The sequence below is a fragment of the Labrus bergylta genome, chromosome 23, assembly GCF_963930695.1.
Source record: "Labrus bergylta chromosome 23, fLabBer1.1, whole genome shotgun sequence".
Taxonomy (NCBI): Eukaryota; Metazoa; Chordata; class Actinopteri; order Labriformes; family Labridae; genus Labrus; species Labrus bergylta.
Genome location: NC_089217.1, coordinates 3,796,660 through 3,821,972, shown reverse-complemented (window position 1 = coordinate 3,821,972; position 25,313 = coordinate 3,796,660). Strand labels below are relative to the sequence as shown.

Below are 25,313 nucleotides of genomic sequence, written 5' to 3'. Positions count from 1 at the left end.
CTATGATTTTGTTTTTTAAATCAGAATCAGAATCGGGGTTTATTGCCAACTACATTTACACATACAAGGAATTTGACTTGGTGTATTGGTGCTAAACAATTAACAAGGAAATAAAGCAGAACTAGCGACAACTTAAATAATACAGAATAAGAAGCTATTATAATATATAAAATAGAGTTTAAAAATGTAAAATATTTTAAAAAACACATAAAATGTGCAATGTAGGAGGAGAGTGTAGTGGACTATGAGAAAAAAAAAATCTTACAGTGTATGTAACCTACTAAAGATGACCTACCTGATAAGTCTCCATTCTCCAGGTATGAAATCATAGACAACATGATTAGGTACAGTTTCTTAGAGTAAGTGATCACATGCAGCAGGGGGCAGTTCATTCAGATGCTCGGTCTGGTGATTTTAAGCTTGACAGTAGTTCAACCTGTAGGCACTTTGGTTGGGAACCAGATGATAGCTGGCTCAAGTCCCAGTATGGACCGAAATATTAAAATTGGACTGGTTATGGGAGAGGTGCCAGCTCACATTCCAGGCACCACGCCCTTGAACAAGGCACCAACCCCCTACAACTGCTCGGGTGCTCTTACATGTGCAGCCTCTCACTGACACCTCCCCAGTATTGCATGACCACAGGATCCTGTTTGTGCATGTGTGTGTATTCCTGGCGTGTGTGTTGCATGTTTGCAAAAAACAAAGTCAAAAAATTGTTTTAAAAAAATGAAGTAAGTAAGTTTTCATTGTCAGAATCAACTGGTTTAGTTGAGTTCTCTGTTAAATATTAGTGTGAACGTTGTGATTTTAACATCTAACCGGACTAAAAAAGCATCCTGAGATGTTTTATTTGGACTCATGGGACATGCATTCACTGCTTTGTGAAAAGAAATAAATTATTTCGACAATCAATACTTGCAGCTCTTCAGATGTAATATGACTAATCATGCTCTGCAGCGTGCAGACTGTTTACTATGCAGGTTCGGTCGTCATACTTGAAACCTTAATCAGGTGGATGCATTCTGCATTCAGCGGTGAAGACGTTTTTTAACTCCAGGTACTTAGGAAATCCCCATGCTACTCAGTGTGTTTACGCAGTGGGCTAGTGGCCTGAATATTAAGAGAAATATGACACATTGGGACAGGCACGGAGGTAAAACTTAAGAGGAGTGAAACATGCATCCCAAACCGTCGGCTCAGTGTGAAACAATCTATGCAAAACCATAAAAAACAGACAACAGGGATCCACTAACTCCCAGAACTGTCGACGCTCCCTGCAGGTTCTCAGAGCTGTATCACCACAACACATCCATAAATAATACACCACATCTAGTTCTGAACCACAAAAAACATTAGAGGAAGCCACAAAATAAAACACAGCTGTCCCTCTGAGCTCTGAGCTGATCATCCAGCTTTCTTCACCTTCATTAATTGTTCTTTTGACTTTGCTTCTTTTTTTTTTTTTTTTTTAAAGCAGGACAACATTCGCTCCTGTCTCCCCCTTTCCTCTAATTATCCAAGCAACACTCCTATGGGCTTCATGCTTCACCTCATTTGAATTAATCACAGGGGACAGCTTAGTGTCTCCCTCTCTCTCAGCCAAGACTTCCCCTCTTGGAAAGACTCATTACAGAGTAAAACTTTGTTCCCTATTCCCAGAGAGAGAGAGAGAGAGAGAGAGAGAAACAGCAGAGTAAAAACTTGCTGCTATAATGAGATGTCAACACTTTTCCATTCTGTCAAACAGCAGCTACATTACAATCTCTGCGCCAGCACACAACCAATGCACGAGAAACAATTTAAGGCTAGTGTAGTTTAATGTTTCCGTGGAGCTAATCATTTTTATGTGACAAGTTATTAAAGAAAAAAGTTACTCTGTTCACCTCTGACTCCATTGAAACTAAAAAACAAAAAAGACTTGAGCCTACAGGCATTAAAGCACAACGATGCTCAGAGCTAAAAGTGTCTGCTAACAGGGCAACATGCTTACAGGGTGAGTGTTAATATGTGATGTTTAGTAGGTTTAATTACCCCCATGTTTCACTCACACTTTTCATTTTAGCGTGATAGCATGCTAAGGTTGGCTAATGAGCACTTTAAGCAAACACAGCGAAGCTCGCGTCAGCTTGAGTCATGCACAAACGGAGATTTTGATGAGTTGATGCAGCTTAATGGATTGTCAAGGCATCACCAAAATAATCAAAAAAACATCCTCTGGGGAACTTAAATGTGTCTGCCAAATATCATAGCAACACAACCAATGTTTAAAAAAAGAAAGAAAAAGAACTAAAAAGACAACATGTCAACCAGAGAACACAGGAGTCTGCGGGGTTCCTCCTCTGATGAGCATGAACATCTGGAAAAAAATACTGTGGCATCCATCAAAAAGTTATTTATATACTTAACTCAAAGCCACAATATCAGCCTGATGATGGCAGTACAGGTTAAGTAGTTTCATTGTGGGGATCCACATATTGAGTAGGATTTATCCCCTCTGGACCACAGACGTCTTTAAATGTTCTATTTGTACTCTACTGCCTTCAAATTGCCTTATTTTTTGTATATTTTGTATATTTGTATAGGCCTATATTATCATTGTTTTTATTATTATTATTATTTGGCTGTTTAATTTGAATATTTTATTGTTGGCATTAATTGTGGACGGCAAAGAAAAAATGTCTTTGTACAGGGAAACATGTTTCCTACTGTGCACATGACAATAAACATTTTGAATCTTGAATCTTGACCTTAAATTTAATTAAATTTCATGGTGATCCATGTCAGCTTTTGGTGGTACTTCAGGTTTAGTCATGGGCTCACAGCACAGTTATCCTCTGGGGACTATGAACATACATTTAAAAGAAAAGCTGTAAATCATCCCCTCTTCTACTGAAATCTTTAGTGGACACATTGAAACAGACTATCAAGACATTAAGAGGTCATTTTCTACACAGTTCTCATCTCCTTCAGCTTGCTTCACTTTTAAATCAATACTCATGAACTTTTGCAAGTTTGGATTTTGATGTTTGATGCAGCTAATCATTCAAAAAGTCATGACAGTTACATCCCTTTTCCAACACATCTCAGCTGCTGCCCTTTAATTGCACCTTCCACATGTCGACACCTCAACAACTGAAGCTTTAATGGTGGTTTACTCGACATGATGTCAGTATGAGTGTACAGATGCTTTCATGATCAGCTTCAGTGCACAGCGTGTACCTTTTTGATCTATAAATGTATCTCCATCAGCAACAGGTGGAATCAGGAAACATTATTATGTTGTGTGTGACTCAATGTGCCTGGAACAATGTGTATCAAGCAGTGAGAAGTTATAATTGGAACGCAGATGCAACACACCCTCAAGGATTAAAAACAAATTATTAGTCCAATAAAAGGTGTTGGGAAGCAATTAAATATAAATAATAACTAATATTGCTCCTTTAAAGTCTTTAGATGTGATTTTTCACACTTAAATATAATAGAAATCAAGTATATCCTCTGAAAATAACTCTGTGAGTCATGACTGTCTACAATGGGTGTAACACCCGAGTCCCACTGTCTGTGATGTTTTCAGAGTTTTCAGAGTCCTATCTTCACTTTGTTTACATCGCCGGAACGGTTATAAAGCCTTTAAGTAAAAACAAAATGTTATGTATTTTGAAATAAATGCATGAATGTCTGCACACATTTCATACGTCAACATCAGAGCCTCGCATGCCACATCACTGACTTTAGGCCTTTTGGCATTTAAGCAGCATTATTTCAAAGAATTTGATTCTCACACATATTAAATGTAATTGAACAGACACTTGAGCAGATGTGATTTAAGCGTTTGAGAACACATTGCCGCTAACCAGAGTAACATTTAGCCCACAAGCCTTTAATTCAAGCAGACAAAGTGAGTGGAGCACTAATGCGAGCGCAGATCCCAGCAGAGAGACGACTGTTGGGTTCCTGCAATGGAAGGACAGAGATAGAAGATCCCTCTGCTGTCCTCTGACACACTGTCATGGCCTATAGCTCCCCGGGGAAGAACTGAGGACGTTTAATCATCGCTGGGTAATATGACCGACTCGGAGCTCTGCCTTTGGGCCACATTAGCGATTCTATGGCAACTATTAATCACAGTCAATTACAGGACATGTCATCATCAACACAGGACCAGCCGATAGTTTTACCAGCGCTGCTCAAGTGGAAATTAATCACCAGCAGACACATTTAATATGGCACATGAGAAGGAAGGAATGATAGCCGTCTGTGTTTGAATAGACAGGGGACCCATTGACAGAGAAAGTTCTGGAGCTAATTTTAGGGTTTCCAAGTCCAACTTTTATACTGGGTTAGGATTTAGAGGAGGCAAAAGTACAAATATTCTGTCAACATTCCTGACACTGTGCTGTAACATATTTTAAAACCATAGAATTGCTGTTGATTTAATGATCGATAGTATCAAAAATAATTTGGTTCACAGGGCAGGTGAGTAGGGGAAGAAGGAGGCCATCAAAGGAACTGTCTTAATGGTATAAAAACAAATACCTGATACAGACTTAAGTACATTGTCATGATTTGGTCTCATTTTGTTTTGTATTTCAGCGTTGTTTTAATTTCTCCTGTCCATCCTAGTGTTGCTTGTTTCCCTTGTGTGTTTTTGTCTTAAAGTTTCATAGTTTAGCCTTTAGTGTTTCCTGTTTTATTTTGTAGTTTCTTATCCTTGTGTTTCTTTGTTCTAGTGGTAATGTTACATTCTTGAGTTCTGTGTGTCTTTAGTGTTTCATGATTTAGTTTGTAGTTGTCCTCAGTGTTTCTTGTGTTTAATCCTGCCTCTGTGTGTTTCCCTCCGTGTTGATTACCCTCATTGTCTTCACCTGTGTCATTAGTCTCACCTGTGTTTAGATTACCCCTGTGTCTATTTAGTCTCTGTGTTCCTTCTCCTGTGTTGTCAGATCATCCTTGTAAATTGCCAGTTGTATGTTGGAGTCTCAGTGTTTCTCAGTGCTTATCAGTTTTTGGATTTTCTCAGTTTGGACGTTTTAGTTTTTGCCTTTTTGTTTAAATAAATAGTTTTATTGTTTACTCTGCACTTGGGTCCACCTCCTTGTTTTCCCACACCTGTGACATACATAAAGAAAACCTTTGTACTTAATTATTACAAACGTCTTCTCGGATCAGATGCTGTGAAATCATCTCCCTGTTAGTCCAACAGAAATAAAAAAAAAGGATAAAAATACACCTAAATGTGTCTTTTCTTATTCCTCTCTGTCAGCAAAAAAAGGCTCTATGGAGTGTAGAGAAGAGGAGATGGACACCACAGAAACAAAGGATCTATTATCTATTCTTTTGAACTTCACATTATTTTTTCTGAATAAGTCCCAGCGACCTGGAGAGGCATCAGAGCACCATCTGTGGAGGTGAAGAAGCCCACGAGACAACACAACATAAAGTGCCTCGCTACAACCGCATCACTGTGATTCATTCATGGTGCAGTGAGGAGCGACGCGCTGCCTTGAAGTTCTGCCGGAAACATCAAACAAACACTCACATGATGAACTCGCACGGATGACCAAAGCAACAAAAGAAGACGTAGGATAAATGAACGTATCTGTGATATAAAAAAGATGAGGTCTATGACATGTGACTCTAAGAATATGCTGGAAATATCCTCCATTACCCGAGTAAATGACTCATCCAGTGAAAGCTCCATTAACACTTTGATTTTAGCAATGAAACTAATGGTAAGGTGAGATATAAAAGGTATTGCTCAAGTCGAAAACTTCTCAGGGTGTCCATCTCCTTCTATTGTACGGATAACGAGCAAGAACACCCTCAGCACGGGCGATGACGTATCGCACACTTGGACTCAGAAACGCTTGATAAAAACTAATCAGAAGATTTAACAAAAAAAAAGTTATTTAGCGTGTATTTTGATATTATAGTTTGACCCGTATCCCATCTACTAACATGGAAGAGGCGGGGTTTATTACCTTGACTGCAGCAGCCATGGCAGAAGGGGAAGTTAAACATATTTTGGCTTGTCTACCAGGCGGTTGTAGCTCAGCATACAGCGACAATCTCTACAGAGTGGTATGCTAGCTGTTTAGCACCACATGGTAGAACGTTAGCAACCAAGCTAGGAACAAAGTTAGCAGCTAGCTAGTGAAGTATGATATTAAGCGGCTTAAAACTTTCATAATCTCTTGTGAATGTTGGCAGGGTTCAAACAAGAGCAAAAAGTACTCTGAAAATTGCTCTTAAAGTCCCTGTAAAGTAAAATCAGCAATATGTCTCCAAGCACGCTCAACAGGGTATGTTGCAAGAAGAAAGCTTTAAACATGTGAAAAGACTGAGAACTATGTTTGACTGATTTCCGATTTTTGAACATTATTACGGTTTTCTCAAGTTTCACATTCTAGGTTTTAATGGGCGGAGCGAACTCGTAATTTAGTGTTTTGTAACATAATAAAGAATTGTTAGATAGACAAAGATTGCTAACATTTGAGCTTTTACAACAACCATTTGGTGATCAAATTCAAGATGTCTCAAACATTGTGATTTATGAGAACTTTGTTTTAATTAGGAACGTTTTACTCGCCACACAAAGTAAACCCAGGTGGTGCGATGATACTATAACTTTATTGATAGATTAATTAAAACTTTGCCAATTTGAAGGTTTTTACTTGTCACTTCAACAAAATATAATGTTTCTCTGGAAGAAATTAAATCATTAAAAGGCAGCAGCAGCATACGGCCATCTGTTTTACTGCAGGAATATATCGTTATTCATCCAAATATTAAAATCACCCAATGCCTAAGAATCTGAAATTCATTTGAAAAAGTTTAAATGAGTCTATCTATGGCATATCAGGGCCAGCCAGAGTCAAACCACAGTCATTGTTTTTACCCCCAGGTCTCCCAGGAATATATTTCTAACTGAACGATGTGGAATGAAAAGGTCTTATGATGCAAGATGTTGCAAAATATTACGAAAAAGCTTGTTTAGTAACATCAAATGCTTGTCTCTGCCGTCTTTCTGAATCATATTTGACAATACTGGTGTTGCCGAAACTATCACGATTCTGTCTTTCTGGCACGTCAGGGCTGTCTGCTGCGGCTGTCCACTCCTGCGATGATGAGTGAGAGGAAAACTAATGAAAGAACACAAGAAATCCCCAATACACTGACGGGGGAAAAAAACTGTGATGGCACAAGACCCAGGGATCCAGAGGAAACTCCAGTTCAGTAAAAACCATGATGAAGACTCTACTTTACAATAAACAGGCGGCTTCATTTTATCTCATCATCCCTAGTTCCTCCAGATATTTCCAGCCTGTGGAAGTGCAGCAGCAGATTAGAAAAACTCTCTCTTTGGTTCTTGTATCCTCATCTTTCAGCTCACAGGAGGAGACTCCTAAATGGATGCCACTTTATTTTGTCTAATGGCTCTTTTAGGGACCTTAATGGCTCTTCTATGGAGATCTGCAGAGGCACAATACTGCAGACTGCTGCAGCGTATAATAAATAACTTTTCCTACGTGTGGTCTTGATTATCCGCTGTGTCAAATGTGCTTAAAAAAGAGCTGCAGCAGTCATGTTCCAGTCAAGGGAGTATTATAGTTCTCTGTTCAAGATGTGCTTCACACTTACATTTACAGTAACAGAGAGGAAACAACTGGTCCTGCTGTTAGCTAAAACAACAAAGCAACACATAAAAGTACATGTTGAAAAGACAACTACACATATATAGACCATGCAGGACAGCAACAGTGTATTTGATGAGTTAAATAAATATGTTTCACAAGACAAAAAGTTTACAGCTATGCCAGCTACTCTGTGAGGTTGCACTTAGCCCCTTTCAATCTTTGAGCCAGATGCTAACATCAACTTGCTAGCAAGCTAACCACACAGCCTGTTCAAGATGGGAATGTTGCCCCATTTCTTCCCTGCCATGCCATTACATTACATTACATTACAACAGGTATGGAAAGCCAGAGGGGGCTTACACTATACCTACCAGCGATTAGCAGTTAGCTGCTAGCATATAGCATTGGGAAAAGTTACAAAATGTGGGAAACAAAAAGGTCTAGGAGCGTCTTGCACTTTAAGAAGAAAACAAGATCAACAGCCATATATAAGGGGCAGTAATGGACTGCTACTACTGTCAACAAAGCAATATGTCTGCCTGTTGTGTGAGGAACTCAGGGGCATCAACATCTGGCAATTTTTGACATTTTTAAACTACTTCCTGTTTGGCCTGACTGTTGAATATTCATTCTGTTATCCTCTTCGGTTTCTGCCATTGCTTTTCTGTCAAAGCCCTTTGATGTCAAGCTTTTATTTATCTTACTCGTCCTTTATTAACCTGTTTAGACAAAGACAATATGCATTAAAAGAAACCATTACCAACCAAACCCCTCCAATATGTATCATCCTTTGTTACAGGAATAATACACCTTCCTGATTACAGAAGCCATTAGGTCCTCTTGTGTAGACCCGGCTCCATGAGAGCCGCCTCTGCTGCAGACAGTCATTGCTATTTGTCTCCAAACAGCTGTGCGGCCTTCTCTTTCTTTCAGTTCAATTCACCGCCTTATTACCCCAAAACTTCCATTAGCCTTCTGGGCTGCTGCATCCAGAACACTCAATTAGTGAGTCTGCATTATCTCTGCTGCACACACACACACACACACACTAAAAAAAAGAGTCTTTGGTGTAATGTTGGTCTCGATGTAGCAGGACTTCAGTGGGAAGTGGATGTTAACTTCATCTGTTTTTCAATGATCCTGTTTAAACTGATGTGGAATAAAAACTATACAAGCTGGAGGCTTCATTCTTCCTGCAGCACAAAGTCAAAACGTGTCTTTAACAGTTGAAATTTCACTTTTGACATTAATATGTTACTTTAAGAGTTGTAAGACAAAAGTCCAACAAAGGGCTAATGAAAGCAAAATGGTGGCTGGAGATCATTTTTAACATGGAACTGTTACAATTGGTCTTTCTCCTTCTCCCTCCACAATGTTTATATTCACATCACTAATTTGCTTTTTTACCTTGGATAACCTTTAAGCTTAAATTTTAAATTAGAATTTGAGGAAGGTATTTCAAGAATAGTCGATATTTCTATAGTGGAGTTTAAAGGCTTTATATGCAATTTTTGGATCCAGCAGATGTCGCCCTTGAGCACCAGCATGAAACCAAAACAACTCGTGCTGTATTGTTGTGTTAGCATGCTAATGCTAGCGATCTTTATTATGCTGGTATCTTCACACTGCATGTAAATTTACCTGAAATGAGCGTGATCTAGAAACACAGTTAAGCAGTGAGTACAGTATGTTATTCTTCTTTTTTCTAGTCCCTCAATTAAACAACTTTTATACGCGAGGGGAGGAGTCAGCCGGCCGTCCGGGCGATGTAAACAAACTGAAGATAGGACTCTGAAAACTCTGAAAACATCACAGACAGTGGGACTCGAGTGTTACACCCATTGTAGACAGTCATGACTCACAGAGTTATTTTCAGAGGATATACTTGATTTATATTACATCAAATCGCATATAAAGCCTTTACAGAGTTAAACATGGAGAACTTCAGGTTGTCCCTCGGCCTCTCAGTCTAGTCAGATCTGAGAGAGTCTGGCTCCTGTATCCTCAGCTCTCACATGTCGAGCTGATGGATAATAATTATTAATGAACAACATCTGCCTGTGGGTGTCGTACCTCCCCAAAGAGGTGTTGCACACTTGAATGCTCGCACGTGTCGCTTCATTGGGAATGTAATACATTTAATAGACTTTGATTAGAATCAAACACTCAGGCTGTTCGACAATGCAGCAATAGCATGATAAAATTAAACAAACGGAGGCCGCTGATCCTATGTATGAAGAGAAACAAAATCCCCGTCCAATCTGCAATAAGAGTAAGTATGTAGTTATTAAATTCAAGAGTCACTTGGTGTTTGTGTCATGGTGAAATGAACCTCTCAAGGACACGCCAAGTAGAAACATCTTACATCTTCAAATTAGTTGTGTCTGATGTGTAATCATTTCCGTCATGCTGCTGTTCAATTTTCTATCCATTGTGGTTTGTAAACACACGCTTGTTTGGGCACGCTGGGTCATTCTTTAAGTGAATCGTTGGCTCGCCTTTCCTTTTTCATGCCGTTGGTTGCGGTCGGCCAAGTCTCCATGTGAAGCATTCTCATTTGGCAAGTAAACTGCTGAGATCTTTATCCGGCGTCCGTCCTTGTTCTTCCTTTGTGTTGGTGAGATTGTACATCGGCCTTTAGAAATGTCGTCAGTGGATTGTGAAGGACAAAGGCAGACTCGGTCATGGTTTGAAGAGAGACCCGCGGTGAATAACAACGCCAAGTCTGCAAAGTTTGAACGTGTGTCCTTGTTTGAAATGTCCTTTCTAAGTAGTCGCAGTCAACAAAGGAGCACGTTCACCGACTCCCAAGTCTTTAAAGACCTAAAGACAACAGATTGAACTTTCCTGTTTTACGTTGCACATACCTTATTTGTACTTTTGTTCCCTGTCAAATATTCTTTGTGTGTTAGCTCGTTATGCAAAGTCATTTTCATCAGTGAAGTAATGGTAAAAACGAGTTTCTGCCAAATATCAAAACTTACTAGAAAGGTACAAATCTTTGAACTTCAGTAAATAATTTGGTTGATCCCAATGCACCAGCAACAACAGGTACAAAACAGCTAACACTAATCGAAGTGTGGCTCACAAACGGATGCTAGCTTTAGCTAAAACTTGCATTCAGGGCTTAACCAAGGACAGCGAAAACACACCTACAGTAAACGTAGGACCAATAATTAAAGGTAAAATGTGCAATTTTCCCGTTAGCTTATTAAGTAAGCTTTGTCTTGACGTATTTAAGCTACAATGTTCAAGGTCACAATGTTAGATTTTGCATGTGTTTGCAAATATAAAGTCCCTTTTTGACTCTGTGTCACATTAGCAATGATGGCAGAGGATGCCATGGTGTCCATCAGTGTTAATCTCATTTATACACGTTCACATACTGCTGACGGAGCAGCAGGAGCAGTTTGGGGTTCAGTGTCTCGCCCAAGGACGCTTTGACATGTGACCGCAGGAGCTGGAGATCGAAAACCCCGTCCTGAGAGACGACCGACTCTACCACTAGGGGCACCGCTTCCCTGATAGTAAGCACATGTGCAAATAAGCATGGAGGTCGGAGAGATGATGGCAGAGAGATGAAACTAAAAGTTGAAATAAGTCATAGTAACTTAAAGGGATACTTCACCCATTTGCATTAAGCTTTGTATCATTAGAAACCTGGTGGTATTTTTGAATGGTCATGCATCCCGCCCTCATTTTCCCCTGAGATGGAAAATTGTAATAACACAGCTTTGTTCATCCTGGAGAGACTTCAACCCGCCTTAACCTCGGTGTGGACGTTTTAAACCGTGTAACTGCTTAATTATACTAAAGTGAAAAAGAAGACAACGAGAGATGCTCAGTGTCTGAATGAACAATCCCACAAATTGCACTCTTGTATCTTTCTTTTGAAATAAACCCGATTCATTCCTCAACAGAGCTCTTTAATTGATGATCTAATGTTTGCAGCTGGAGGTTGCGGTGTGCGTGTGGGATCCTATGGCAGCCATCGAGGGACATTAAACCATTACAGGGTAATGAATCCAGCCTCACATATTCACTGAAGCATGTAGCAGCAGAGCAAGAGTTTCCAGCATGTGTCTTCTGTGTGAGAATAAGAGGTGTGTTTGGTATGTGTGTGTGTGTGAGTGTGTTTGTTTGTTTGGGGGAATGTGAGTGAGGCTTGTTTGTGTCAGCATGCCCCCGCTGTCCTCCTAAAGGTGCAGGGAGTCAGATAAGGAAAATGGCTGCAGCCTGATCCAGCCTGGACATCATTTTTCATTTTTCATAATTTAAAACCTCAGTGTATATAAGACGGACGGACGTGAAGGAGTTAAAAGTGACTGCAGCAGACCCCTGAGAGGACAGAGAGAGAGGAGAGGGAAGAGGACGAGATGACAGCAGGAACCTTTCCCTGCACATCGAGATAATATTCTGTTTTGACGTGTCCATTAGAGAGACACTGAAAAGGACATGTGGATGTCTGACAGACTGTGTAGAAGAAGACGACCATGAAGCGTTTGATTCCAAAGTTAAGCCGATGTGGAAATGACAAAAAAAAGACTTCAGATGGTGTTTTATTATTATGATCTATAGTTTCTAAATGAACCAAAGATTTAAAAGAAGAGAATGGGAAATTAAAAATCTGCTCTGTAAACTCAAACTAAACACAGCGTGAAGTCAATTTGGAAAATAATTGCTCGCATTTTAAGTAAATTAGCAAATAAAAGCCGGGCATGATTGACAAGTGGCTTCAACTGAGTAATAATAAAATGTGTAACAATAGATTCACGAGGTCATTTTCTGTTAAAGATGGTGACAAGCAAAGTTCAGAAATCATGACATCATGGTGGTAAATATCCATTAAAATGACTTACTGGTTAAAAAATAAAAACTCCACCCCTAAGCTCAGACGTCGTCATCTTATTTTCCTTCTTCATGACGTCTTGATCAAGTTAAGAGAAAAAAGAAGCCTGACTGACTCATTTTTCTCCTTTTATCACCTGTGCTCAGAAGTGGGTCAGACCAGGTAAGATTAAGAGGGATGATGCATGGCTGGGAAAAAAAAAAAAACTTAAACTCTAATATAATGAAATATGAGAATAGCACGGATGGTCTCGAGATGAAATGTAACACCTCCCTCTGAATCTCCTCGGCCTACGTGTGTGTGTGTGTGTGTGTGTGTGTGAAGCAGTCCCATTATTTCAAATCCGCATGGTGAGCGTGAGATAATGGAGCGGAGACGATGGGAAGGTGGTCTGAGTCACAGCTTCACAAATGGAGGGACGTTAAGGACATCTTGTTGAGCGTTAGGACGTTGAAATGAAACTATTTTCCATCTTTTATCATAAGAATGATGTTTTTTGTTTCTGAATAGAAATCGACAGGATATGGTCCGAAGACAAATGACACGAGTAGATTCACATGCAACCCGGCCAGATTCATCCTGAGGCAGGTATTCAATAAGCAATCACATCCTGGAAGAAAAAAAAAAAAAAGGGAAATAACATCCCCATTGCGTTGCAATTTTCTGTACCCTTTCAAACCAGTGCACAGCTCCTGCAGGGAGAGAGAGAGAGAGAGAGAGAGAGAGAGAGAGAGAGAGAGGGATTCCTCAATTTGTGAAACCCACTCAGCCCTGAAGAATAAGCACTTTCCCTCTCTGCCTATGCACAGTAGAATACACAGTGACTCATTTTTCATGCCAGCTATTGTCAGGCCGGGAAAATACAGAGTGAGCGCTGTCTGGATGCTTCAAGCTCACAGGGAGGGATAAACAGCAAACCCATCATCCAACACAGACTGACCCTGATGCATTTGGCTAAAGTTGTCCAAAATGTTCGATTTGACACTTTTTTTATACCACGATGTTTAAATAAATACCATCTCAGTTATTCTAATGATCAATAGTGTTGATAAGTACAGGAGCAAAAGTAAAATTGCAGCAGTTTGTCTGCAATTTTGTTGAAGAAAAACAAAAAATTACCCACTCTTGGGTGGCTAGGACTTCAATTTCTGTTGCCATGGTATCCAAACAGATGTCAACACCCTTCAGACTTCAAGTTGTATCAAAAATGGCATTCTGAATTAATTAAATTCGTGAGCTTCAACAAAGTTCTCACTCTGTTTGTTTGTCGTCCTCTGTGGTGGAGGCTCACCCGGCTTCAGGAATGGAGGGCCTCATTGCTAGGGGCCTGCACTGTATTACATTTCCTCGTTTATTTGACTTAGTGGCTGCTCTCTGACCCACAGGGCAGCCGGCGTGCTGACAAATCAACGACCTCTCTCTCTCTCTCTCTCTCTCTCTCTCTCTCTCTTTCACACCTGGTCACAATATGTCAGTATATTATGGCGCCTATGGATCCTATATATACACACACCACACACAATGCGGGGGAATGAAGAAAACACAGAGAGAGAAAGAAAAAGTTATCCTTCATGGCAGAGTGTCATGAGAGATGAGGAGAAAGTGCAAACACCCAGAGCTTCCACTGCCTGGAATCTGCCAGCGGCGATTTTCTCTCCCCGCTCGGACAAAGAGATGAAACACGGGGGAATTTAACATATTTATAGAGCGCCCCATGCTCCTTTGGGATGCTCATATGCTGCTTTAAAGTGAAACTGCTGTGTCCAGGTTTGAATCTGAATAAATGTTGGGTTCCTGACAAATCATATTCCTTATTTTAAGCAAAAACATAGAAGATTGAAAACAAACAGGTTCCATAAACCATTAATTACAGAAAAAGTCTGGTGTTAAATTACCTAAGTGATTGTGATTGTGTTAACTGTTCATATATTGAGTGATTCCAGTTCAAACATGTTCATTTCAGAATCATTCCAATGCCTTCTAAGAGGACAAAGCACCTGACCTCAGAGCACCTAGTGGGCTGTCTTCAATTTCTTCCTCGTCTGTGTTGTGGTACTGGAAGTGGTGTGTGAAGCGTTTTATACATTAACTTATCATTAGCACATTATTTGTCATTATGATCATTAGGGTAATTACAGTGTATCAAAGCGGCTGCTGCTGAGATGACTGGCAGCAAACAAATGCCAGAGCAGCGTCGTTCACACGCACCGAGGAAAATCTCTGGATTTGGCTGTAACCTGAATTCTGCAAACGTACAGCGTAGTGTCCTTGAATCCTGCTGCAGAAATTTCAAACAGAAAATCTGTTCTGGTGTTGCTATTGAATGTTGCTCAGTCAGGCTGACACCTCGGATTCAAATTCATGTCAGATACATTCCAGTGGGTTCAAGATCTCAATAGAAATGTGTATGCCAGTGAATGGTAAATGGACTTGAGCTTGTACGACGCTTTTCTAGTCTTCTGACTCCTCAAAGCGCCGACACATTCACACAGTGATCAGACCATCAGGAGTAACCCATTCATACACAGTCATACACTGACGACGAAGAAATTCAAGCCGGCCGGTGCCTACAATGATATTTCTTTTTCTTGTGAAGTCATAATCCAAAAATGTACAAATGCTACATATCCCTAGAATCATTCAAACCTATTCTAAGAACGTATATAAGACATTTTACAAACATATTTAATAAAAGTGATGAAACGATGCCGTACAATATATGACTAAGCATTTTCTGTTTTGCACACAAAGTATTGATCAGCAATTCTGGATGTGAAAAGTTTATTTCACCTGTGACATCTGTTGAGTTGTAGAGAAATCATTTTTATGTGATATTCCTTCCAGTACGAGTGAAAACTCAGGCTCAAGTGGTTCTTATGTAAGACTTTTTAAAGCAGAATTCTTTATTTGATCATGTGAAACACATATGATTTCGGTGTTTGTTTTAATTGGGTTAATGGGAACCAGTGGTTAGTAAATGTGAACGAGCCGGACCAACATTTATCTAACTGTGAAACAAAAGAGAGTAAACAGTAAACCGTGAGGCTGAAATAAACGAGATAAACGTTTAAAAGAAAAGTGTGATTATTTGCCGCCTCGTTTCCTGTAAAATCCCTCGCGATCGTATGCATGAAGGCAATTTGAATCCAGCATCGGGAATGGCGAACTTCACCACCAATAATCAAAAGTACTTTAATTAATTCCATATTGGCTCTTGGCGCCTTCAGTTATGGGAATATGGGCTTAATTCCCACTCGCACTTTTTTACAGTTTCTGTTTGATTTACTCATTAAAATCTCCTCCAATCCATCCGGCTGCCAACATGCAGAAATGCTAAAATGTAGATATGCTCATTGAGTTAAGTTATCAGTGGTTACAGTGCCCTCAGAGCACTTAGCTTTACGAGCAGCAATGAGCGAAATCATATTCCTAAATCCTGGGAGGGGGGGGTCCTCCCCTGCCAATAGCCAATGAGGTTTTAAAAAAAATGCTTATATCAAATATAACTCATACATATGGTCTCACACTGCTTGTTTCAGCTGACATGCAAATGCAATATTTATATTCAAACTTACTGTGATGCAAACATTCATTTCAGTTTTCATTGCTTCTGCATATTTTATTAGTCGAACATTACATCATGAATACCAGGTTTCTATTGGTTCACTAGACTCTCAAATAAATACATGAAGACAGAGAACAACATTTACTGCTTTCATTTTCTCTCCGGATTCTCTGACTTCTGTGTGAATGGAGCTGAATGAATCCCACTCTCATTACATCGTGTGATGGAGAAATTGATTTGTTGACAAGTGAAGCAACAAAACAGCGAAAACTGTTTTGGGGGGAATCCAAATGAGAAAAACACATTTTCCCAACTTGTCATTGGAAAAAGGTTTTTCTTTAGGAACAATTGGAGCTAAAAATAAAAAGACAATAGAGAGAAAAGAACAGCTGTTGTCCCCATGAATTCTTCAGGTAAATCCAGCCTATCAATCAATCAATCAATCAATCAATCAATCAATGAGGGTCTTTGGGATATGTGGTCCTCTTTGGTCCTAAGCTCGTTCTAAAGTTCTTTATCTCCAGTGGAACAGGCCGGTCATTTAATCAGTAATCATTTTCAGAGGACGTCAGGTTTTCAATTGCCCCATACGGGATCTGGAGCTCATTTGAAACAGTTTGAAGGTTAACAACAGGATGTTAAAACTCATTTTCAAACGTAGCTGGTAGTCCGGATAAAGCTGCTGAAACCAGCGATGTTTCCAAAAACCTCTCGGTAATTATTGGCTCTGCTGTTTGTGCACAGGCTGCAGGCGATGTGACAGAGATCTGACTGAAAAGTAAAGGGCCATGCAGCACTCTTAACGAGAAGACACACGGGGCATTAACAACCCCCCACGGAGACGCTGACTGTTTACAAATGAATTATTTTGGAAATGTTTCATGGTTAGAGTCAAATAAAACACTTCACATCAGGGTTCAGGAGCGTCTTGTGTTTGGGAACTGGAACGGAGAGGGTCGAGTCGGAGAATTTATCTGAGTTTCTTTTTTTAAAGTTTGTGGACTTCCGACAGTGTATATATCAGCTTGGCAGGCGTTAAAGGGAGACAAATATATTCCAACAGCAGACTTATCTTCAAAACGAACACATAAATCTGAGGAAGTGATTACAAGCTGCACTTTAGATGATTGCACCGACTTGTCTAAAAGTTGCTAAATGACAGAAAGTGAAATGAGATGCAAAAGTTCCCTTTAATAAATCTGTCCCTTCAAGTTTGACACAAAGGCAGATGGTTAACCATGCTAAAAGTAGCGCTCTTAATGCAATCACCATATACGTAATGAGCTGATTCACATGTGTTATTCAGATAGATCAATCTGTTCACTTAACACAACATGAAGAGGCCGTCATGCTGCAGAAGCCTCTGATGCAGAGTGAACGACGGAGCGTTTGGCATCAACAGCGTCGTGATCCACATGTTAACCTCTGGCTGCATTTAGCTGAGGCAGCGCGACAGAGAGAAGCAAACACATGGTGCATTAAGAGGAATCCAACAGCAGCCTGATGTGTTTATGATGCCATCTGATTCAAGTTGTGTTCATGCATGCTAATGATGCTTTCAAAGCGTGTGTGTGTGTGTGGTCATCACTAGATCTGCTAAAGAGTGATGGTAGTAACCCTTACCGATAAGTTACCACCTCATGTTAATATATATAAGCATGTAATGATCAAACAGAGGAGGATGTTGCTAACTGGATAGCAGCTGTCCATGTTATTTGGCAGTAGGCCGGTGCAGTACGTTAATATCTGATTTTGAACACAGCCTTCTTCTTTACATGTTTGATGACATTTATGCAGCACATGTTGTTTCCTTTTCAGCAGCTTTTTGCAATTTTTAGTCGACAGGCTCGTTGGTTTGACGTCCAGACGACTGTGGAGTCTTTTTGATGACAAACCCCTAACCCTAACCCAAAGCACGCCAACATGATTACACCATAACATTTAATTTGATCCCAGAAACTTTGGAAGCTCAGAGAATTCAATTAAAAATCCTTGTTCATTAAAAAAAAAAAAAAAAACATCTTCTCCTTTCCTCTCCCTCACTCTGCTGGCCAGTAAGAGAAAGGTCAGTGGTGCCCTGCAGAGATGAAAGGGTTCATTCCAGCTGTAAGCTGGCAGACTTAAAGGTGTTTGGTTTCACTTCTTAGCCCACCATCCTTCTCTACCTGGCCTTTAGCGAGGCACTCTGACCTCTCTGATGACATTTACGCCTCATGTGTGGGACGGTATGCACATGCAGGATAATTAAAGGCTTTATATGTGATTTTTCACACTTAAATGTAGAAATCAAGTATATCCTCTGAAAATAACTCTGTGAGTCATGACTGTCTACAATGGGTGTAACACCCGAGTCCCACTGTCTGTGATGTTTTCAGAGTCCTATCTTCACTTTGTTTACATCGCCGGGACGGCCGGCTGACTCCTCCCCTCGTGTATAAAAGTTGTTTAATTGAGGGACTAGAGAAAAGAAGAATAACATACTGTACTCACTGCTTAACTGTGTTTCTAGATCACGCTCATTTCAGGTAAATTTACATGCAGTGTGAAGATACCAGCATAATAAAGATCGCTAGCATTAGCATGCTAACACAACAATGCACCGCAAGTTGTTTTGGTTTCATGCTGGTGCTCAATGGCGACATCTGCTGGATCAAAAAACCACATATAAAGCCTTTAAAGTTCTTTTATTTTTAATTAACAATAAAGTAAAAATGACTCGATCAATTTCAAGTTAATGTGTACTTTTTAACTACCTGAAAGTTGTCAAAGTAGAACAAGTTTGAAGAAGACTTTGCGCACAGCACTTTGCACATTTTAAGTATTTTTTCCCTCCAGTACTTTCTGTTCATGTTTCTGGTGTTAAACTCACCAAAAAATAAAGAAGCCATGTTTCTTATCTTACATATAGACCTTCATACTCTGAGCTTGTACGGCACGCTTCACAACCTTCTTCCAGACTGATTCACTGCTCTGACAAAATAACCCCGTGATGGTATTTACAAGAGACCAGTAACTCGGGCGTTAATCGATGATGCATGATGAACCGCTGCTGGTGTAGAATGTGCAACGAGGTCGAAATAGGATAAATATACACGGACACAAACACGCAGAGACACAGAGTGCAGATGTCTGCGGGGGACAGGATGATCTAATATGTGACTGCAGAGAGGACGAGGACGGGGGAGGAGGTGGGGGGGGCGGCGGAGCTAAAGGTGGAGCCCTTTTCTTTCAAGCTGAGGTTAAAAGCCTCGGAGGCGGTGACCTTGGATTGAAAGGTCCTCGGGCGGGGCTCGTACGCAGGTGTTAGAACAGCTGTAATAGAAGAGTTCCTGGCCTCACGGTGTGAGAGGAGGGGAGAGAGAGAGACAGGGGAGCCTGATGAGGAGAGGGAGTGAGGGGGAGACAGCGGAGCAGCAGCAGTGGGTTGAGCTTGGACCACCGTGTGTTATGGCCTACAGGGACAGGGAGTGAGCATTCCTTCACAGTAATGGAGCTATTTGTTGAAAAGTTAATGGAAATGAGACCTCGTGATGATCAGCTGTAATGTGCATGAAACATTTACGACTCAACTTTTTGGTTTTGTGCAAGAAGAGTTCATCAAATACTCGTGTCAAAAAGCGAATCACTGTAGCCTTCAGTCGCTGAAACATGAGAGCAGCATCAAGGCCGAAACCCGGGTTTAGAAAATAGTGTGTTTTTTCTCTTAGCATAACGTACTCATCTCATGAGATATGTCTTTAATGCAAAACAAAACAAAGAGATGTTCTGCTGCTCAGCCTAGAGACAGGCTGAGGAGCTCGGACATTCAGGGGAAACTCAGAGTAGAGAGTTCAGGTGGTTTGGGCATATGTTAAGGATGCCTCCTGGACGCCTCCCTTTAGAGGTTTTCCGGGCACGCCCAAATGGGAGGAGACCCCGGGGCAGACCCATTAGTTCGCTGGAGGGATTATACATCTAGTCTAGAACTGGGAACGCCCCAGGAGGAGCTGGAAAACGTTGCTGGGGGAGAGGGAAGTGTAGGTTGACCTACTGCACCTGCTGCCACCGCGACCCGACCTCCGATTGTAGAAGAAAACAGATGGATGGATGGAAGAGGCTTCTGTTAGGATATTTTCCGTTTTCAACATCTGTTGTAACCACGACAACCACAGATGCATTCAGCTTGAAGTCGCCAGTTAACATGGTGACTGTTTAAACTGTAACACCGGCAAGGACATGCGCAATAGTGTCCCGTGTGCAAGTGCCCAAAACTCACAGTTGATCTTAATGTCTCTGTTTTTCTGCGGTTTTCATGTGATGTAAAGATGTGTCTTTTTAAAGAAATAGAAAATTAAAAAGCCCGGTCTGCAGCTCTACACTCTGTTTAGTGGTGGCCATTCTTTCCTAAATAGTTTTTTTGCTTTCTAAGCCTCCGCTGGTCACATGACTGAAAGCTGTGAATAGGTAACTGTGAAAACATCTCTTTGGCGATGTTGTACTCAACATCCTCTCCTGTGTTAAGTCGTTTCCTCTCCAGCTTGGAACAACCTCCTCACATTGTGCATTGTGTACTCACTCAGCTCTGCGATGCTGCCCACCCGCGTTGCGAGCAGCGACTGTTCCAGCGTGCGGAGCTCGGCCTGCGTGTACCCCGGACACTCCCCGCCCCTCCCCGAGCGCTGCTGGTCCCGGTGCAGGTTCAAGCTCTCCGGCAGGCTCAGCACACCTGCAGAGGAAAACGCAGAGAGTGGGAGAGAGAAAACAGTCAGAAACAAGAAGGATCCTGTTGCTGGAGAGAAGTTTTTCATCTCCTGCTGAAGCTAAATTAACCACAGACGAGGGAACGCAGAGCAGCGGACACACAAATCAGCACTTTGAGTTAAATATTCAAAGCAGAGCTGCTAAGCTGGATGATAAAAAAAACCCCACATTAATTTCACATGCAGCAGCTAGAGAGCAAACATTTGTTTAAATGATTAAACGCGGAGACAAAGTCGCAGGTTAATAGCGTACATCTTCATTTTTTTGGGGGGCTGCAAACATCACAGCTGCTATCAGGAGTACAAACTCAGACTGAACTCTGTAATGAAAGCGATGCAAATCCATTCGTCTCTGCTGATGATGTGCAGCAGCAGCTCTTTCAAGGTTTTTAAATATTAAACTTACATAATTCAACACACCGCCAACTGGTCTAATACAGTCTGTGGCTCCAAGCTCCAAAAAAACAACATGGATGTAGGCTTTTTTTTCTCTGCAGGTGCAGGGCTCCAAAAGTCAAGACATCGATATTAAATATGCAACATCCTGCCAAGTTTAAAAAAAAGAAGAAGAAGAAGCTTCCTGGGAAATGCTGCAAAACACGAGTTCATTTTAGAAACAAATATTTAAATGTAGCTCAAGTCAGACATGTGACATATTTGACGACATGGCTGTATAACTCATACAGTTGGCCCTCTTGTAGTTTAATATTCTGTGTTCGGCTTCAAGGATATTTTTTATTTTTTTGCAAATAGCTTGAACACTAACTGAGTCAATTTTGCTGAGAGCCACATTGTGTTACTTCAGAGGTTTGAATTCAAAGCACGACCTTGAACAACAACAGTATAAGAATGCATTTCCCTTTTGGATCTTGTCTAAATCACAGGTGTGTTCGGTGCAAACAAGGTGCCGCAGATAATGTTGGCTGGAGAGGATTAATCCATTTAGCTGCTGTTACTTGCAGCCCGGCTTTGTTTAGCTGCAGAGAATGACTTCTGACAGATGGGATATTGAGTGTTTTTTTTCTCTCCCTACAGGAGAATGGAAAGCTACACCCTGCCGAGTTGCTAATCCTAATGACACCTCACGGGGGAATACGACGTTTCTCAACAAACAGTAATTACAAATATGGAGGAACATAGTCAATTTGTGTGTGTGTGTGTGTGTGTTGCTGGCACACGAGTCTGAAGAGCCACAGAGCAGCAGAAACAAGAGTTCTCAATCTGTCGGAGTTTCCCTCAGCTCCAGTATCCTCCCACCATGTCCTCTTCTCCCAGCGTCCAGCCCCAGAATTCCAGTATTCCCAGCTCAGCATCTCACTCCCTCTTCTTCCCACAGTCTTTTCCCGCAGAGGTCAGCGTTCTTTGGAGCCTCCAATAATGATTACAAGAGCTTTTTTCTATCACTCTTTTTCTAACCGCACTGACCCGTATTGATGGAGCAGCTGGTATCAGGGTGAGCCTCAGAGGGGAATTTCTCAAGTTTGTGAAGTGGAAACAAAAAATGGCTGTTTGATCTGCAGAATCACAGGATTTCTACGAGGAGGATTTGATCATTAGGAAGAGGATACAACACCGATTTAACAGCTGGTGGTGTTGATCTTAAAGTGAGGTGTAAGACACGATGCTACCTGAAGTAGAGTAGCAGAGAGAACTCCCATGATTCCCCGCGAGCCTTGACGTCATCTTTTGTTATTTTTTTGATTGACAGCCCCCTGGTGGCGGATTTTACACACTGTGCCTTTAAGATGTAAATGATTTAGACACTGTACTATATGGTTCACAAAGTGCTAAGTGGGACATAGTAGAATCCTGCTGTGTCATATAATGTAAGGTCTTTAAATTCACACATTCACAGACCCATTTCCTCAACTTAAATAATTTCCATCTGTAACCCTTTTAATGCACCATTTTAATAGCAATGCACTTAGTGCAGGTGCACCTGGCTAGCTAAGGCAATTATGTCTCCTGTAAGCAGTAGGCTAACTATGGCATTGTAAACACCCTTAATGCACTTTACACCATTCACTGTGGGTTCTTTGAAAACATATAACAGTGGGGAGGATGATCAAAGCCGTTCCATTAAAGTGGAAAAAGGCTTTAAATTAGATCAAGAAGGATACAGAGATTTTTTTTTAAAGCTATGTTTTATAGAAAAAGTCTGAAACTGCCAAGTAAACAACACATCAGTGTTGGACCTGCTGCAGTATGCTCTGCTCTGCAAATGTCTGGGGGGGAAGCAAAGCCCACAAAATAGAGTAAAAAATTCTGAAAGAAGACTTCAGAAGGATTGATGGCAAATAGAAAAAGAAAAAAAAACAGGAGTTCCTCAAACTTTGAGAATAAAAAAAAGGAAGCTGTCAATCCCGCTCCATCTCCTGTCCCAGAGTGAGGCGGTTGAATCTCTTCTCATGTAATCATGGAGACCATATTGGCATTCACGGCTTCCCCGGCTGGAGATTTTTATTTATTTTTTTGCTCTTGTGTGTTTTATTTTGATTTGAATAATTCACAGAGCTCACAGTAATCAAGGCTGCCCATCCTCCCCTTCACTGTCCCCCACTTTTTTTCTTTTTTTTGGGGGGGGGGTTGTTTTCCACTGCCCAAACTATTCTTTTAATAAAATTCTGGGGAGCCCTTTGCTGAATTATTCATCCCATCAGATCAAGACACACAAACAAGTCTGCATCTCTTCCTCTGTACATGTTATCTCTCGCTAACACTTGGCTTCTCCACACAGAAAAAATATATTTGATCCTCGGTGCTGTTTGTGTAATAAACATCAGAGGTGAGAAAGAAGTCAGTCTCGCCCCATGGAGACTAGAAAATAAGGGAAAGTCAGCGATGAAGGGAAGAGGGGATACTGACACTGACATCTGATTTAAAAAATGACAAGCAACATGAGACCCTGAAGCGTAACCTCCAGGTTTTATAACCTCCTATTTCTGTGGCAATTGGATGAGCTCAGCAGTATATATATAAGAAGCGGTCTAATCCCAGATACACAGATATGACCCGCATTTTCTATTCTGGGGCCTCCTTCGTATCTATTGCTGTCAGGCGGATGAAGAGGGAGACTGGGTCACGGGGACAAGACTACTTTATAGCTCAGAACGGGTTTACGGCGTTCCCCCCGGAGTCATCGCCACAGAAACACTGCTGCTCAAACCAGTCGTCATAAATAATGTAGAGAATATCGAGCTCGGCTCGCAACAGCTGTCCATACTTGGGAGAAATAATCAGAAAAAAACGATTGGACGATTCATTTTGAAGAGAAGCAGAGGAACAATACAAAGGAAAACTGAATCCATGTGGCCCAAAACAAAGCAATTAATTTAACTTTCACAGCTTGAAACTGCAGAACAAAAGTTTGAAAGCCTACAGCTGCTGCTGCTGTCTTAATGAAACAAACTTCTCCATGTTTACTTGTGTCTGATAAGATGGAAACTGCTGAGGCGAAGCAACACAAACAAGAGTTTTTTAGTGTTACTGCTTTCTTTATTTTTTTACTTTAACAACAACAGTTCATGGTTTGGATAAAGTTGAAAAAAGTACGCAGAGGTTAATGTTTTAAAATTGTATAGTATTCAGAACACAGTGGGATATCAAAATAGAGAAAGCTAAAGTAAATAAGGTGAGTTTTTACATTTACATATATTTTGTCATCCCCTTTTTTTCTCGAGTCCAACCGAAAAAAGATGAAGTTATTTTAGGAATTAGCTAGCTTGTCCTGTTAGCTTGTTGTCCTGATTAGCTCGCTAACTGACCATTAGCAATTGGCGACTGGCTCTACCCTCTCCATTTACAGAAGAACAACCCTTTGATAAAATGCCAGAAGAGTGTCATTAGCCAAGTACAGCTAAAATACAAAGAAGCTTAGAGAGCTAAAGCTAACCCTTAAGCCGGGCTAGTTTGTTAGCCATTAGCCTTACTCGTGAGCTAGATACCAGGCTTTAAAAACCTAACGATTTGGTTTAGATGTGATTATTAATCGTGCTAGTGCTTCTCACTACATGCTCGTTCACTGGGAGCCAGCTAGGAAGATTTTTCTGATATTCAGTTTGATTCAGTTTATATTTGCATTTTCTCTGGCTTCAAATATTGTGCCATATCCCTTAAAATGAAATACAAAAGGAAGTCTTGCTTTTATTTTTGTAAAAAAACAAAATCCCAACTTCTCTTAAACGGTGTAACATTTCATCAGGGGTCAATTAGCTTAGCTTAGCATGCCAATAAGAAGCAGCAGAACAAACAGGAAGCCTACACAAACCACTTAATACCAAAGACCTCCAATAGGCAATAAGATATCTCAAGCTATCTCAAGTTTAAGCTGAACGTAAACAAGGTGTAAATTGGTGTATTGTTCTACTTTTTGTGCAGGGCCAAGCTAACCATTTCCCACTGCTTTGATTTGAGGCTAAGTGAAGCTAATAGTCTCCTGGCCTCACATTCAACAGGCAGAAAAACCAGTGAGACAGGTATTGATCCCAGTGTCTCTTAATGAAAGAAAATAAGTGACTTTC

At 40.8% G+C, this 25,313-nt stretch overlaps 1 protein-coding gene across 1 annotated transcript in view; it reads right to left on the bottom strand.

The window, feature by feature from the left end:
- LOC109993590 (ankyrin repeat and BTB/POZ domain-containing protein 3-A) overlaps window positions 1-25,313 on the bottom strand; it is a 168,494-nt gene that overhangs the window by 35,593 nt on the left and 107,588 nt on the right. The window contains exon 2 of the mRNA XM_065951116.1: window positions 20,610-20,759. Within this exon, the coding sequence (XP_065807188.1) occupies window positions 20,610-20,759 (150 nt within the window). The remainder of the gene's footprint in view (window positions 1-20,609; window positions 20,760-25,313) is intronic.